The sequence below is a fragment of the Spermophilus citellus genome (assembly GCF_964194105.1).
Source record: "Spermophilus citellus genome assembly, chromosome: 4".
Lineage (NCBI taxonomy): Eukaryota > Metazoa > Chordata > Mammalia > Rodentia > Sciuridae > Spermophilus > Spermophilus citellus.
Window position 1 is genome coordinate 171806501 of NC_138185.1, and position 15805 is coordinate 171822305.

The window sequence follows — 15805 nt, forward strand, 5'->3', positions numbered from 1 at the left end:
CCAGGTTCCTGGTAGTCCCATTTCTATTAGGTCATAAAGTAAATTAATAATGTTTAAGGTAAGATAAGTAACCTCTGAAGAAAACAAAGCAAAAATGCAAAAGACTTTAAAAGGGCCAAGGATTAAAATAATAAGATAGATTAGTAATCAAAAAGATGAATAGTAAAGGGACACAAATGAGGCTGCTGCTTATTAGTTCTTCTAGACTTGACTTTTTAAGAGTCTAATTTATATTCAAAATAAAAACAAAGTCATGTTAAGTTAATAACATCACAAACATAATGGGTGAAAACCAAATACATTCAATAACTTGTTCAAAAAAATTTTTCCAGCCAGGTACTATGACATACACCTGTATGGGAGGGGAGGCTGAATCAGGAGAATTGCAAGTTTGAGATACTGTCTCTAAATAAAAAGGACAAGGATGTAGCTCAGTGGTTGAATGTTCCTAAGTTCAATCCCGAGTACCATACATACATGGGGAAAAAAAGTGTCGCTTTTTTCTATTCTATATAAATAAATCTACTTTGATTAAAGATAAACCTCCCTAAGCAATTTGGTGAAAACTTGTCTCAAAATAACGGGGGTAGGGGATTTAGCTCAGTGGTAAAGTAGCTAGCCTTGGGTTCAATCCCTAGGGAAATCCACCCCCCTCACACACACAAGAAATACTAATTTCAAGCTTTTATGCCACTTAGAATATATTTCAACAACAAAAGTAATAGTTTGGAGTCCATATTATTAGGACTTGAATATACTTATACCTTTGGTGGGTGGAGGTGACATTCAGTTAAAAATTTTTAAATTTATTCTAATTTGTTATATATATATGACAGAAGAATGTGATTCAATTCATGGTACACATATAGACACAATTTTTCATGTCTGATTATACACAAAGTAGAGCCACACCATTTGTGTCTTCATACATTTAGTTAACATAATGATGTCCATCTCATCCCACTGTCTTTCCTACCCCAATTCCCCTTCCCTTCCCCTCCATCCCCTTGCCCTATCTAAATTTTCTACTTTCCTAGTGACTGGGTCATTGATCTGACAAGACACCTACCACTTAAACCTTATCAATATATATGTTTAGATTCAGTACATTTAAAATATTGGCAATATTATAGTTAATATATAGGAATAATGGTTTGTGACCACTAAGTTGGCAGTAGGCATGGATACTATTCATGCTAAGAAATAACAATGACAGGGGCTGGGGATGTGGCTCAAGCGGTAGCGCGCTTGCCTGGCATGCGTGCGGCCTGGGTTCAATCCTCAGCACCACATACCAACAAAGATGTTGTGTCCTCTGAGAACTTAAAAAAAAAATAAATAAATATTAAAAATTCTCTCTCTCTCTCCCCCTCTCTCTCTTTAAAAAAAAAAAAAAAAAAGAAAGAAATAACAATGACAATACATCTTGCAGGGAAAATCCCAGAACACATCTCAGCTTTTATTTTCTCCTCAATAGTACCTGTAACAAAACATTGATTTATTAAATAAAGAAATTAATTTCATAATCTAGTCAAAATGTTTACTAAGCATTAAAGAATTTCTTTTAAAATAATTTGTATAATCTATATAAATAAAAATGTATACAAAATATCTAAGTGATAAGGAAATATTCTGTTACATATTTTGAACTGGCACAAACCATAGCAATGATTACTGAAGTGCATTTAGAATTGTGAGAGTACAATAACTGCATCTTGAGTAGTCTCTGATCATGTATCAGATTTCAATCTATCTTTAAGATCATTTGGTGACATTTCCGTATCAAATATGTAGTGAACATATCTATAGATCTCCTCAGCTTTTTGATGAGTCACTTGTGCACAGGTGGAGATTTCTTGAGGTGAGCTGAAAAATAAATGGGACAAAAACATTATACTATAACTTTTGGTTTTTATAAAATTTAATATTCTTACCTAAAGAACACCAAATAGCATTTAAGAAAAAAATCACATCTTCCTGAGCATTACACATGCAGCTGATAAGTCTTTAGCATTAGTTAAATAAAACAAAAACATTTCATTTATATAAAATCATCTGCTTTAATGATTTCAATATGTGTAATCAACTGAATATTTGTTATCTCCCCAAAATGCATGTGATGGAACTCTGATCCCAAATTGATGGTGCTGGTTTCTGTCTCCTCCTACTACTACCACCCCCAAAAAAGGTTCATGTGTAGAGAACTTGGTCCTCCAGGCAGCAGTTGTGGAAGATGGTAAGGACCTTTAAGAGGTGGGCCTAGTGGGAGAAGTTTAGATTCCTGGAGGCAGCACTGCCTTTGGCAGGGATTGTAGGATCCCTGTTTCTCTCCCTGTACCTGGTTTGATAAAATCAAGTGCTCCTGCCTTTGCTATCCACTCCATGAGGTAACACAGAATCACTACAGAGCCTTTGCTGTGCTTGTTGAACTTTCAATCTCCAAAATGGGCTAAACAAACCTTTCTGTGCCAGTTACTTCATTAGCATAACAGTGGGATGACTTAACACAGATGATATTTGGAGGTGGGGACTATGGGAGGTAAGTTGATCATAAGGGTAAGAGTCCTCAGCACCCTTTTAAAAGAGGCCCCAGCTAACTCTGCTTCTACCCCGAGAGAATACAGGAAGTCAGTAGACTGCAACCCAGAAGAGAGGGCCTTTGCCAAAACCCAACCATGTTGCCACCTAGACTTCAGACTTCTAGCCTCTAGAACTCTTTATAAGTCAGCCAACCAGTGTATGGAATTATAGCAGCCCAAATTAACTAAGACACCATACCTTTTATGGACCTTTAATTAAAATAAACTTACGTTCTAATATATCCTTCTGCAAGCAATATAATAATCAAAAACCAGGCTAGGGGTATGGTTCAATGAAAAAGTACTTGTCTAGCATGCACAAAGTCCTGGGATTGATCCTTGGCACTTTAAAACAAGCAAAACTAGTATAATTCTCAACTTGAATGTTCTAGTTACAAAACTGAATGACCCAGAAATGTTACAATGCAAGGTCAAACTGTTGTCTATCTCCCCATAGAGCTCTAAGCACCTGAAGGCAAGGCCTACCCCCCCCCCCAATTAGTGTCTCATCTTCATGAATTAACCAATACTTGGTACCAGTTAACAGGCAAAAACAAAATAAACAAACAAACAAAAAAGTTTATTAATGGTCACTGAGTCTTTTTTGAAAATATTAAAAGTCTATGAAATGCTTCTAAGAATCATTTAAAAGTAATCATTATAAAATGTTACAAAAATAGACATACCTATTAGCCATCTCTTGCACAGATGTAAATTGGTGACACATATTTAATGCAGTTATATAACTTATATTGGGAATACTTAAATAAAATTGAAGTGCCTCACATTTACTCCTGTTTACCACTGTTGGAACATGAATACCAACATTCTTTCTTTGTTCCACTAAAGACAATTCCTTTAGCAAATCTGCAGTTTCTTCTTGGCAGGAACTGAAAAGAATTCGAATTCCAGCACCAATTAAGGTGGTCAGCAGACTGTCATAACTCTTTGTTCTCTTGAACATCCTTGATGTGTCTCCTAAATATTTCATGTTTAGGAAAATATAAACTTTAGTAACTAACACTAAGTAGAATCATTAATTTATATTTTTTAAATACCAAGATCTATAGCATTGAACAAACTAGTGCTACATTCTACTAATGAGAAACTGACAGCAAACGTTTTAAAGTGACTCTCTAAGAGATATTAAGGAGAACTTCAACTGAAATCAACATAGGAAGGTGAAAACATAAGGGAGAATTTATATTTCTAGATAATTCACTTTTGAAGACCAAGGCTATATTATTAATTTCTTATTGCTGGCATAGATGAAGGGCTCCTTAATTATTGGTTTAACTAATATAAAAAAATTATCTCATGTACTTATTCCAAAGGTAAACTACAGAAATATCCTGCATGCCCATTTTAATGTTACTTCACCATTAATTTATTAGCCTAACATTCCTGTTCATTTTCCTTTCCATATTCTAGTTACAACCTGTTTTTGGCATTCCCCACTTATGCCCACCCCATTTATACCATTTTGTAACTGGCCAGTTAACCAAGAAGCTGGTTATGTAATTTTTTTCTATGCTACTTTCTCTCTGTTCTAAATCTAATTCCTTTATCCCTCACTTGTTGAATTAAAAAGGCAAAAAAAAAAACCTTAATTTAACTGAAAGATAAAATTTACTTATCACTGGTCACATGGTTCACCAGTGATAGTATGGGGGATGAAAAAGTTGCCTAATTCTCAAATCAATGTTTTACCTAAATTATACTATTTCGTTTTATGTGTAAGTCTTCAATTTGTCCATAATGGCTTTTGCCTACATGATTTCACTTAATGCTCATAATATGATAAAATGAGTGTTACAAGTATATGGTTAATACTTACTCATCAGAGGGAGTGATCTATCAAGGTAACAAACATCACATAGCTATAAAGAAGCTGGATTTCGTTTGTTTGTTCTGTTTTTTTTTTTTTTTTTTTAGCAGTGCTGGTGATCAAATCCAGTGCCTCAGGAATGCCAAGCAAATGCTCCACTACTGAGCCACATCCCCATCAAGAAACTTGAAATCAATACATCTAGATTCCATTTCCTTTGATCTTTTCACTATTCTCTGGAACTCCCCATACATACAATTAAATAATAACCAAAGAAATTCCCTAATTTGTAACTCCAATTTGACATTTCCAAATTTATCTTAGCACCCATTTCAATGACCAATTGCAAAGTTAATCTTCATGTTCATTCAAAGTTGAGTTCTTGAGCAGTTAAATCTGCTGCTTTTCTTATAATCATATTGCAATAAACAGCACCATTACCTAACTGGCCAGTAACCAAGAAGTTGGTCAAGAAAGAGTAATTCTCAACTCTTCCAACCAACTCCTACAAATCCTGACTCTTAAGCATCTCTTTGATCCTACTTCTGTTCTCCATTGCTGCTTTATTTAAGGCCCTCCTCTCTCGGATTCTTGAAGTCATGATTGACTTTACTTGCCTTCAGTTCTCATAGGTTTCATTTAATTACAACAACTGATGATAAACATAATGGCATTAAAATGGGAAATGACATTCATCCAGTTAAGTATATTTTAAGAGTTTTCTATTGCTTGACAGTAGAATAATAAAATAGTCAAGTTCCTATTCAGGCTCCTAAACAAATATTTTAAAATACAAACCTGTTTTTTCTCTGTCTTTTTCCACAATCACACATATTCTTTCAAACATGTTCTGTAGGTGCTGGATCTGCTCGATGAGCTTGTTCTTATTGACAGTATTTACCATCTCAGATTGAGACTTCCTTTCCACCACCATGCGATTACTCACAATGTAATCACAGCCATTAAGAGGACATACCTCTACTTGAAACCCATGGATTGCTCTTAAGGAAGAAATAACTTCTACACCAGAAGTGATTTCACGACTGTCTACAAGAATACAGGTTCTTTTTCCTTCCTGTGGAATTTTAAGAGAACTATGAATCTCAGTCAAATGTGGTCTTGAACTGAAACCATATGAAATTCTAGAATCCTGCAAAGCACTACAAACCTGAAAGAAGAGAAAACACTGATCACAATCTGGTTAAATATGTTTTAGTGTCACAGACTTTTCACACCTCATGCTGATTCTTCTTACTGATAATGTTCAGGTCTTTTCCTTCAACAAGTCTAATGTGACTGTAATTAAAGAACAAGTCCCCATTTTTACAACTCAAAAAATATCGTAAGACTATAATTAAAAACAAAAGCCAAGAGCAATAAGATGTAATTAAAGTAGGAGGAAGTCTAAACAATGAATAGGAAAGGAAAATAAGTTTTTAAAAGTAAAGTTGTTCTAAATTTTAGCCTAGCTAGAGATTTAAAAAAAAAATGATTAAATAATAACCTGAAAGCAGATTTGAGTTTATCTCAAATAATAAGAAAATTAGACAAGATATCATTGAAAAATAACTGGGAGATTTTGATAACCAAAAAGTGTCTTCATCTGAAAACAATTAAATCTCCTAAATAACATTGTTTTGTTATAGTGCTGTGCTGGGTAAAGAACCCAAGGCTTCATGTATTGCTAGGCAAGTACAATGCCACTGAGCTAAATTCTAAATAACATATTTTAAAAGATAATTAAGGGCTAGAGATGAAGGCTCATTGGTAGAGCACATGCATAGCATGCTTGAGGTCCTGGGTTCAATCCCCAGCACGGGGGAAAAAAATTAAAATGCTTAACTGGCTGAAAAGCAAGTAAGGAACGCACAGAAGTCAAAAACAAAAGTTAGGCTGGGCACAGTGGCACACATCTGTAATCCCAGCAGCTGGGGATGCTGAGGCAGGAGGATCCCAAGTTCTTTTTTTTTTTTTTTTTTTTTTTAAGAGAGAGAGAATTTTAATATTTATTTTTTAGTTATCGGCGGACACAACATCTTTGTTGGTATGTGGTGCTGAGGATCGAACCCGGACCTCACGCATGCCAGACGAGCGCGCTACAGCTTGAGCCACATCCCCAGCCCGGATCCTAAGTTCAAAGCCAGTCTCAGCAATGGTGAGGTGCTAAGCAACTCAGTGAGACCTTGTCTTTAAATAAAATACAAAACAGGACTGCGGACGTGGTTCAGTGGTGGAATGCCCAAGTTCAACCCCCAATACCAAAAAAAAAAAAAGAGTTCTACAAGTTGATTAAGGCAGAACAAACCCAGATTCCCTTAGAAAAATTCTACCAAATCCTGTGGACCATTACCTTTTCTTTTCAGAGACACTACATGAAAAAGATGCATAGTACTAGCTGTCCAAACACCTACCCAAAACACAGTTAAACTGTATAAATGCTTAATAAGAAATAAAATCTATTCCACAAAAGCAGAAAGAAAAAAACAGTCAATCTTGACATCTGAAAAGGAGGGGAAAATCCTATCCTATCAGAATCAGTAGTTACAAACTAGCCCTTCAGTCCTGTGAGCCTGTACCAAAATCCTGTACACAATACACACAAACCTCAAACAATTTAAAACGCGCTCAGAAAAGAAATGCAGGAGCTGAGGTTGTAGCTCAGTGGTATGTCACTTGCCTAGCACTGGTGAGGCTCTGGTTCTATCCTTAGCACCATATAAAAATAAATAAAATAAAGGGCTGGGCATAGTGATGCATGCCTGTAATCCCAGAAACTCGGGAGACTGAGACAGGAAAGATTGCAAGTTCACGGGGCTGGGGATGTGGCTCAAGCGGTAGCGCGCTCGCCTGGCATGCGTGCGGCCCAGGTTCGATCCTCAGCACCACATACCAACAAAGATGTTGTGTCCGCCGAGAACTAAAAAATAAATATTAAAAATTCTAAAAAAAAAAAAAAAAAAAAGATTGCAAGTTCAAAGCCTTTAGCAATTTAGCAAGCACCCAGCTAATTTACCAAGACCCTGTCTCAAATTTAAAAAAAAAAAATGAAAAATGAGGGCTGGGGTGGTAACAGTACTTGCCTAGCACATGAGAGGCACTGGGTTTGATCCTCAGCACCACATCAAATAAATAAATACACATACTATGAAAATGGTGCTATAATAAGAAAAATGACAACTTGAAATGACACATGAAAACACCATTTCTCACTATATTGATAACATTCTCTATTAATGAGGATCTGGAAGAATCAGGAATTCTTTTACATTGCTGGTGGAAAGGAAAAAAAAAAAAAAAACAGTAAAACCCCAATGGAGAAGTTAGCAATATCTGGCACCATTATATCTGCATTTACCTTTTCAGAAACCTCATTTCCAAGAATCCACCCCAAAGCAGTACTGTCAGAATACAAGAAGATATACACACAGCTATTTGATACAGGAGTATTTACAAGAGTGAAAGATTAGAAACAACCTAAAAATGAGCTGCTAAATAATAAAGGACTATGCAAGTATATAGAGTAATAAGGAAATATATCTATATATTACTATAAAGTAAATCCTAGGATATATATATTTAAGTGAAAAAACAAGGTGGGGAAAAATGAATGCTATCATCTATTTAAAGGAGATTCATATATAATATTTCAAAAAATGGAAAAACAAATACATATATTTATAATATTACATATTATGTATGTGTGTGTATATATATATATATATTTATTTATAAAATAAAAAATATTTATGTTCGAGGTGGGGTTGTGGCTCAATGGTGGAATGCTTACCTGGCATGTGTAAGGCACTGGGTTTGATCCTTAGCACCACATAATAATTAAAATAAATGTAGTATGTCCATCTACAACTAAAAAATTTTTAAAATATGTATATTTAATATACATACTTAAATATTACAGTTGTACAAGGGAGAAAACAAGGTGAAAGGCATACAAGCACAAGCAAGACTTCTTTGTATATGCTTTCTCAAAATAAAAAATGACTAGTGATGGAACTCTGCAATAAAATGCCCCTGGGGTTCAACTCCCAAATACAAAAAAAAAAAAAAAGATTAAAGACTACCAGGGCCCTATCAAAGCACTTAGGAGATATGTGGAAGAAGGGTCTCAATGGCCAAATTTGGGACATCAAAACAACCTGTAATGGTTGAAAGTTCATGAGTCTATAATGTTAAAAAAATACATAAACTACTGAGAGATGCTGGTAAACAAACTATTGTTCTAACACTGAAGGGGAAGTATCTAGTACTGAGCCTTCCTTTCCTTTACAAACTATACTACAAGGCCAAACAGAAGACTCAAATTACTAAAAGTAGCAACAAACGGGGATATTACTTCAAGTTTTATAGAACTAAAAAGGATTATAAAAGAATACAATGAAAATAACATATGCCAACTGGAGCTAGGGATGTAGCTCAAGTGGTAGTGCGCTCGCCCAGTATGCATAAGGCACTGGGTTCAATTCTCAGCACCATGTAAAAATAAAGATATTGTGTCCACCTAAAACTAAAAAAATAAAATATTTTTAAAAAGAAAATAACATATGCCAACAAATTGGATGATTTATATGATAATGGACAAACTCCTAGAAACACATACATTGATGGAACTGATGCAAGAACAAACGGGGCGGGGGGGAGAATAAACAGAGCATCTGATTGGATCAATAGAAGGAGAGATTAAATTAGAAATTTAAAAAACTTCTCAACAAAGAAAAGTCTAGAAGCAGATGGCTTTGTTGATTAATTCTACCAAACATTTAAAGAAGAATTAACACCAACCTTTTTAAACCTTTCCCAAGAAATAAGAGAAAGGACTTCTTAATTTATTCTATTAAGTCAGCACGATCCTAATACGGAAGCCAGACAAAGATACTATATGAAACCACAGATCAGAATCTCTTCAGAATATTAATGCAAAATCCTCATCAAAATACTATCAAATCAAATTCAGAAGCTTTTTAAAAGAATTATACTCCATGACCAAGGAAGATTTATACTAGGAAGGCAATGGTAGTTCAATATATGAAAATCAATACACCACATTAATAGAATGAAGGACACACCCACAATCATCTCAATTGATACATTACAAGTCTTTGGCAATATCTAACATCTTTTCATGATAAAAACACTCGAAACCAGGAATAGAAGGTAACTTCCACACATACATATTATGGCCACTTATGATAAGCCCACACCAAACGTCATGCAGCTTTTCTCTTATAGCTAACAAGACAAGGATGCCCACTCTTGACATTTCTATTAACATGGAACTGGAAGTTCTAGCCAAAGCAATCAAGCAAGGGGGAAAAAAAATCCAAATTGGAAAATAACATGTAAACTACCTCAAATCACATGACTTTAGGTAGTGACATCATCTTATGTATAGAAAACCCCAAAGAGTATCCCCCAGTGGCTTAAAGTTTGGTTTGGTTTGGTGCCTCTTCCACAGTAACTGCTGCTCACTTCCCAAAGGCCTGCACCATCTCAACTGATAAGTCTATGGAATTAAAAAGTGGTTGCAAATCCTCCTTGTGTTTACACCTCACAGAAATTCTAAATGCTAATGCAAATGCATTGCCTTTTGCAATCCATTAATTTGTTAGCTGAGTTCTTACTAGATTTAATGGTATTCCATAATTGTCCCAAACCTGCAAGTCTTTCTTTAGGTCTACCTGCCCTTCCTCATATATCAGCCTAAAATGGTTGTCTTACAGCTTTGTACTGGTTTCAAGAAAAATTATGATTTTGTAGTTCATATGGCTTTTTGTTGTCAGTATAAGGGTGGGAGAGCAACACTCTTTCTGGCTTTTTATATCCTCAAATAAGATAGACATATTAATCACTCAGAAATAATCTTTAAAATATGTTTAATATTTAATTTCTTAAAGTATAAAAATAAATGTAATGAAGAATTGGCCTCTAGAGAACTGAAAGAAAATATTGGAAGTATTTAATTATCTTAGAGTAAGTATGGTTTTCTAAAAATGACTGTGAAGACATGAAGTATAAAGAAAAAAAATAGGAACTACAAAAAAAAGTGTTTTCATATGGCAAAAAAACACTAAAAACAAAAGGCAAATGCAGACAAGGATTACTGTTTGCAATATGTAAGAAAGCAAATGTTAATATTTTAATATCTGAAGGTATTTGCCATTTTCTCAAATTTACCTTGAATTCCTTCCCCTCCTAATTTCAATTTTAATAAGCATCCTACTATATGCATCTCTATTAAATAATAGAAAAGAATTTAAAACAAGTTTCTGTCAAAATCTACTTTTACTTTTTCATAGTCCTTAAGGTTTTACTAGCCTACATCTAATTTTCAGTTAGGATATAACAAAGTTGAAATGTTTTCTAAAATGACAGTGCTTCCTGGTTCCTAAAGTATTGTGAACACATTACCCAATCTGTTCCTATATTATTACTACAGATGAAGACATTGAAGCTCAAAGAAGCTAAGCACTTTCTTGTTCCCCAGTCTAGTCCAAGGATTTAATCTAGTCAATTTAATCTTAATTATGTCTTCAAGAAATAATTTTGTTAAAAAAAAAAAAGCAGGGCACAACTGGAACTGGAAACAATTATGGATTGGGAACAATTATTTAGACACTATGGGACATGTTGCTGCGAAGGCCTAGAGTGGACTAGAACATCCTGGTAAGAAGTACGGAGTACAATGTTATTTACCAGGGCAGTGGGGCAAGGATGTAGATCCTGATGTAGATCAAATAATACAAAATTTTAGCTAGCTAGGAAGACATATTCAAGACACCTATTACACAAGATGGTGACTATAGTAAATAACAATATGTTGTATATCTATTCTCACTACAAACATTATAAATAATTTTAAGTAGTTTAATCTGGCCATTCCACAATGTATACATATTTCTAAACACATTATATACAATGAATATAAACTATTTATGCCAATTAAAAATTTAATTTTTAAAAAAGTCAACATTCAATCTCATTCCTAGGTGATACAGAAATAAATAAATACTTAGTTAAGGGATTCCTATTACTATGATCAACCCCTATTTAGCAAAATTACTGTAACTATAAACTCTAAAAAACTGAAAATGATTTTAGTATTTCTTTTAGTAAAGAAAGATGGGGAAAAGGTAAAACTGGACTATTTATCAACAATCTATAAAGAAACATAAACGGGGAGATCAAACATGGCGGTGGGAGCAGAGAGATCAAGTCTCTGACCTCTTCAGCTGCAGGGGCACATGGAGTCTTAAACCGTCAAAATGCTGTTTGCTCAGGAGTGCTAGGCAATGCTGAGCTGGCGTGGATCTGGGGTGAACAATCTGCGCCTCTCAGAACACACACCGAGCCTGGAGGCTGAATTCAGGCTCCAGTTCCCCTGCGTCTTGCAGACAAACCGCTATGACTCAGCACTAAACTCCCGATCCTGCTGAGCCAACTTGAGCCAACTTGTCGGCTTTTCCTGATCCTGCGGAGGTTATTACCAACCGAGCCTCCATAGGCAGTGGCCACAGGATTGAGACGGGGCTTGGGAGAGCCGGTCAGGACCCATCCGTTGCATCGGTCACTGGCAAAGGGAACGAACTGTCTCCATTCGCATGGGATATCACCATGGCAGAGAACTGACTTCACCAGAATGCGGCGGAGGAGATAACTTCATTGAAACCAGCGGCGGCAGGTGTGTAACACCCTAGCACCCCCCTCCACACAGCGGGGAAACCTCAAGGGCCCCTCCCAACTCTCCCGTGAGCGCTATAGTCAGACTGAGGGAACAGCGGCGCGGGACCCGCAGCACGGGACCCCTGGCTACCGCTCCCACCAGTGCTGACAACTGAGGTCTCTTGCACCACCTACCGGGGGCGTGGTTACCGGAGGGCAAGCAAAATACGCTGAGGGTTCTCAGCCCCAAGCTCCACAACCTTAGGGTCTGAGGGACTGGCAAACAAGGAGAGTGTGCCCAGTCGTTCAAGAAAATAGGGCTACGGGGAGCAGCAGACCTGGTGTGTAGCCAGTATTGTGGTGAGCATCACCAATGAGCGGGGCCTGGCTGGAGAAAAAGTGGGGAAGTGTCTAGACACAAGAAAGGGCCCTAGGCACTCAGAATTGGAGACCCGCCCACTCGGGGAGGAGGAGCTGCTGCACAGTGATTGATCCCTGTGTATTGAGAGGAGAAACTTGGCCCGGTGGGCACAGCTCCACCTACTGGAAGAGAAGTTAACTGAACTCTAAGACTGCACTTTTTAAATTTTTTTTTTATTATTATTTGGTTTTTTTAATTGTCTTTTATTTTTATTTTTTATTTTATTATTATTTTTTTCTATTTTTTTGATTATTTAAAAAAAATTTTTTTTATTTTATATTTTTTCTTTTGTCTTTTCCTTTCTTTTCAATTTCCTTATTCCCCTTTCCTTGAATTCTACCTGTTTACTCTCATTCTCTTTAGTGACTTCTTCCCTTCCCTTCTAATAGCTTTCCTCCCAAGCATCATGCTGTTTATGTGTAATTTACTAAATATGTATAGGTAAATGTTCCGAGGCGTTATATAGTGCTACCAAGTCCCTAGCTACCCCCAAATACTCCAGACCATTCTCCTGTTAATATCCCTCGTCAGTACAGCAACTTTCCAAGGTTGCCAAGAGATACCAACCTCAATACCATCACATCATTCAACCTAAATATAAGTCCCAAGACCAAATCGCAGACTGCTATATGCCATCAGAATCCATACACAGTTTAGGAAACGAATGAATCTGCATTAAAGTGCAACAAAACTCATCATCTCTAGTCATAGTCTCCCATCACAAAAGAGAGACTAGAGAGACACACAAAACCAAATAAATTTATAAGAGTAAACAGTAACTCAGCAGTCAAACAAAGCAAGAAGTAACATGAGCAGCACGAAAAAGCAAGGAAGAAAAGAAGTACAAACAATTCAGGACAGCCTAAATATACAGGAGGACCTAGAGGCATCAGAAAAAAGGTCAAATAAAGAACTCAAGGAATACCTTAGACAGATGGAATGGAATCTTAAAGACGACATAAGACAGCAAATTCAAACAATGAAAAAACACATTGAAAACGAATTACATAAACAGATAAAAGAAGCAAATAAGCATGTTTATCAGGAGATAGAGATTATTAAAAAAATCAATCAATAATTCTAGAAATGAAGGAAACTACAAACCAAATTAAAAACTCAAATGAGAGTATCACTAACAGAGTGGAGCAAGTAGAAGCCAGAACGTCAGATAATGAAGACAAAATATATCATCTTAAAAAGAGTCTAGCTAACTCAGAAAGGCTAGTAAAAAATCACGAGAAAAACATCCAAGAGATATGGGATAACAAAGAAAACAAACTTAACAGTCATCGGGATAGAAGAAAGTATAGAGGTTCAAACCAAGGGAATGAGCAACCTGTTGAATGAAATAATTATAGAAAATTTTCCAGATATAAAAAAGGAAATGGATGTACAAATTGTAGATGCATACAGGACACCGAGCATACAAAATCATAGTAGACCAACACCAAGACACATTGTTATAAAGATGTCCAATATACAGAAAAAAGAGAAAATATTAAAAGCTACAAGAGAAAAGAGGCAGATTACATTCAGGGGTAAACCAATAAGGTTAACAACGGATTTTTCATCACAGACGCTGAAAGCGAGAAGATCCTGGAACAAAGTATTCCAAACACTGAAAGAAAATGGATGCCAACCAAGAACTTTGTATCCAGCAAAATTAAGCTTCAGGTACGACAACGAAATAAAAATCTTTCATGATAAACAGAAGTTAAAAGCATTTGCAGCCAGAAAACCAGCATTGCAAAGAACCTTGAGCAAAACATTACACGAGGAAATGAAAAACAATAACCAAAACCGACAGTGGGAAGTACCTCCGTAGAGCGAGAGGGCGGGGGGAAAGCTAATCATGGAGAAAACAAACCAAATTAAAATTTAAAAAAAAAAGATAAATAATCAAACATGGCTGGAAGTACAAACCATATATCAATAGTAACTCTAAACGTTAATGGCTTAAACTCACCAACAAAGCGACATAGGCTGGTAACATGGATTAAAAAAACAAACCCAACAATATGCTGCCTCCAGGAGACACATCTGATTGGAAAAGACATACACAGGCTGAAGGTGAAAGGTTGGGAAAAAACATACCACGCACATGGTCCTCGTAAGCAAGCAGGGATGGCCATCCTCATATCGAATAAAATCGACTTCAAGACTAAGTTAATCAAAAGGGATAAAGAAGGACATTATATACTGTTAAAAGGAACCATTCACCAACAAGACATAACAATTATCAATATTTATGCACCAAATAATGGTGCTGCGACGTTCATAAAACAAACTCTCCTCAAGTTCAAGAATCAAATAGACCACAACACAATAATTATGGGTAACTTCAACACACCTCTCTCACCATTGGACAGATCCTCCAAACAAAAGTTGAATAAAGAAACTATAGAACTCAATATCACAATCAATAACCTAGACTTAACTGACATATATAGAATATATCAATCATCATCAAGTGGATATACTTTTTTCTCAGCAGCACATGGATCCTTCTCAAAAATAGACCATATATTATGCCATAGGGTAACCCTCAGTAAATATAAAGGGGTGGAGATAATACCATGCATTTTATCTGATCATAATGGAATGAAACAGGAAATCAATGATAAAAGAAGGAAGGAAAAATCCTACATCATATGGAAAATAAACAATATGTTACTGAATGATCAATGGGTTACAGAAGACATAAAGGAGGAAATCAAAAAATTCTTAGAGATAAATGAAAATACAGACACAACATATCGGAATCTATGGGACACAATGAAAGCAGTTTTAAGAGGAAAATTCATCGCCTGGTGGTCATTCCTCAAAAAAAGAAAAAACCAACAAATAAATGATCTCACACTTCATCTCAAAGCCCTAGAAAAGGAAGAGCAAAACAACAGCAAATGTAGCAGAATGCAAGAAATAATTAAAATCAGAGTGGAAATCAACAAAATGGAAACAAAAGAAACTATTGAAAAAATTAACAAAACTAAAAGTTGGTTCTTCGAAAAAATAAATAAGATTGACAGACCCTTAGCCATGCTAACGAAGAGAAGAAGAGAGAGAACTCAAATTACTAACATACGGGATGAAAAAGGCAACATCACAACAGATACTACAGAAATACAGAAGATAATTAGGAATTATTTTGAAAACCTAGATTCCAATAAAATAGAAGATAGTGAAGAAATCGATAAATTTCTTAAGTCATATGATTTACCCAGACTGAGTCAGGAGGATACACACAATTTGAACAGACCAATATCAATGGATGAAATTGAAGAAGCCATCAAAAGACTACCA

At 35.7% G+C, this 15805-nt stretch overlaps 1 protein-coding gene across 1 annotated transcript in view; it reads right to left on the reverse strand.

Annotated features, from left to right (window-relative positions):
* Positions 1–1023: 1023 nt before the first annotated feature.
* Positions 1024–15805, reverse strand: part of FANCM (FA complementation group M) — a 71635-nt gene continuing 56853 nt past the window's right edge. Inside the window, exons 21-25 of the mRNA XM_081292173.1 lie at positions 5206–5575; positions 3266–3557; positions 1661–1866; positions 1424–1480; positions 1024–1219 (exon numbers count right to left, since the gene is read on the reverse strand). Of these exons, the coding sequence (XP_081148299.1) occupies positions 1731–1866; positions 3266–3557; positions 5206–5575 (798 nt within the window). The 3' untranslated portion in view covers positions 1024–1219; positions 1424–1480; positions 1661–1730. The remainder of the gene's footprint in view (positions 1220–1423; positions 1481–1660; positions 1867–3265; positions 3558–5205; positions 5576–15805) is intronic.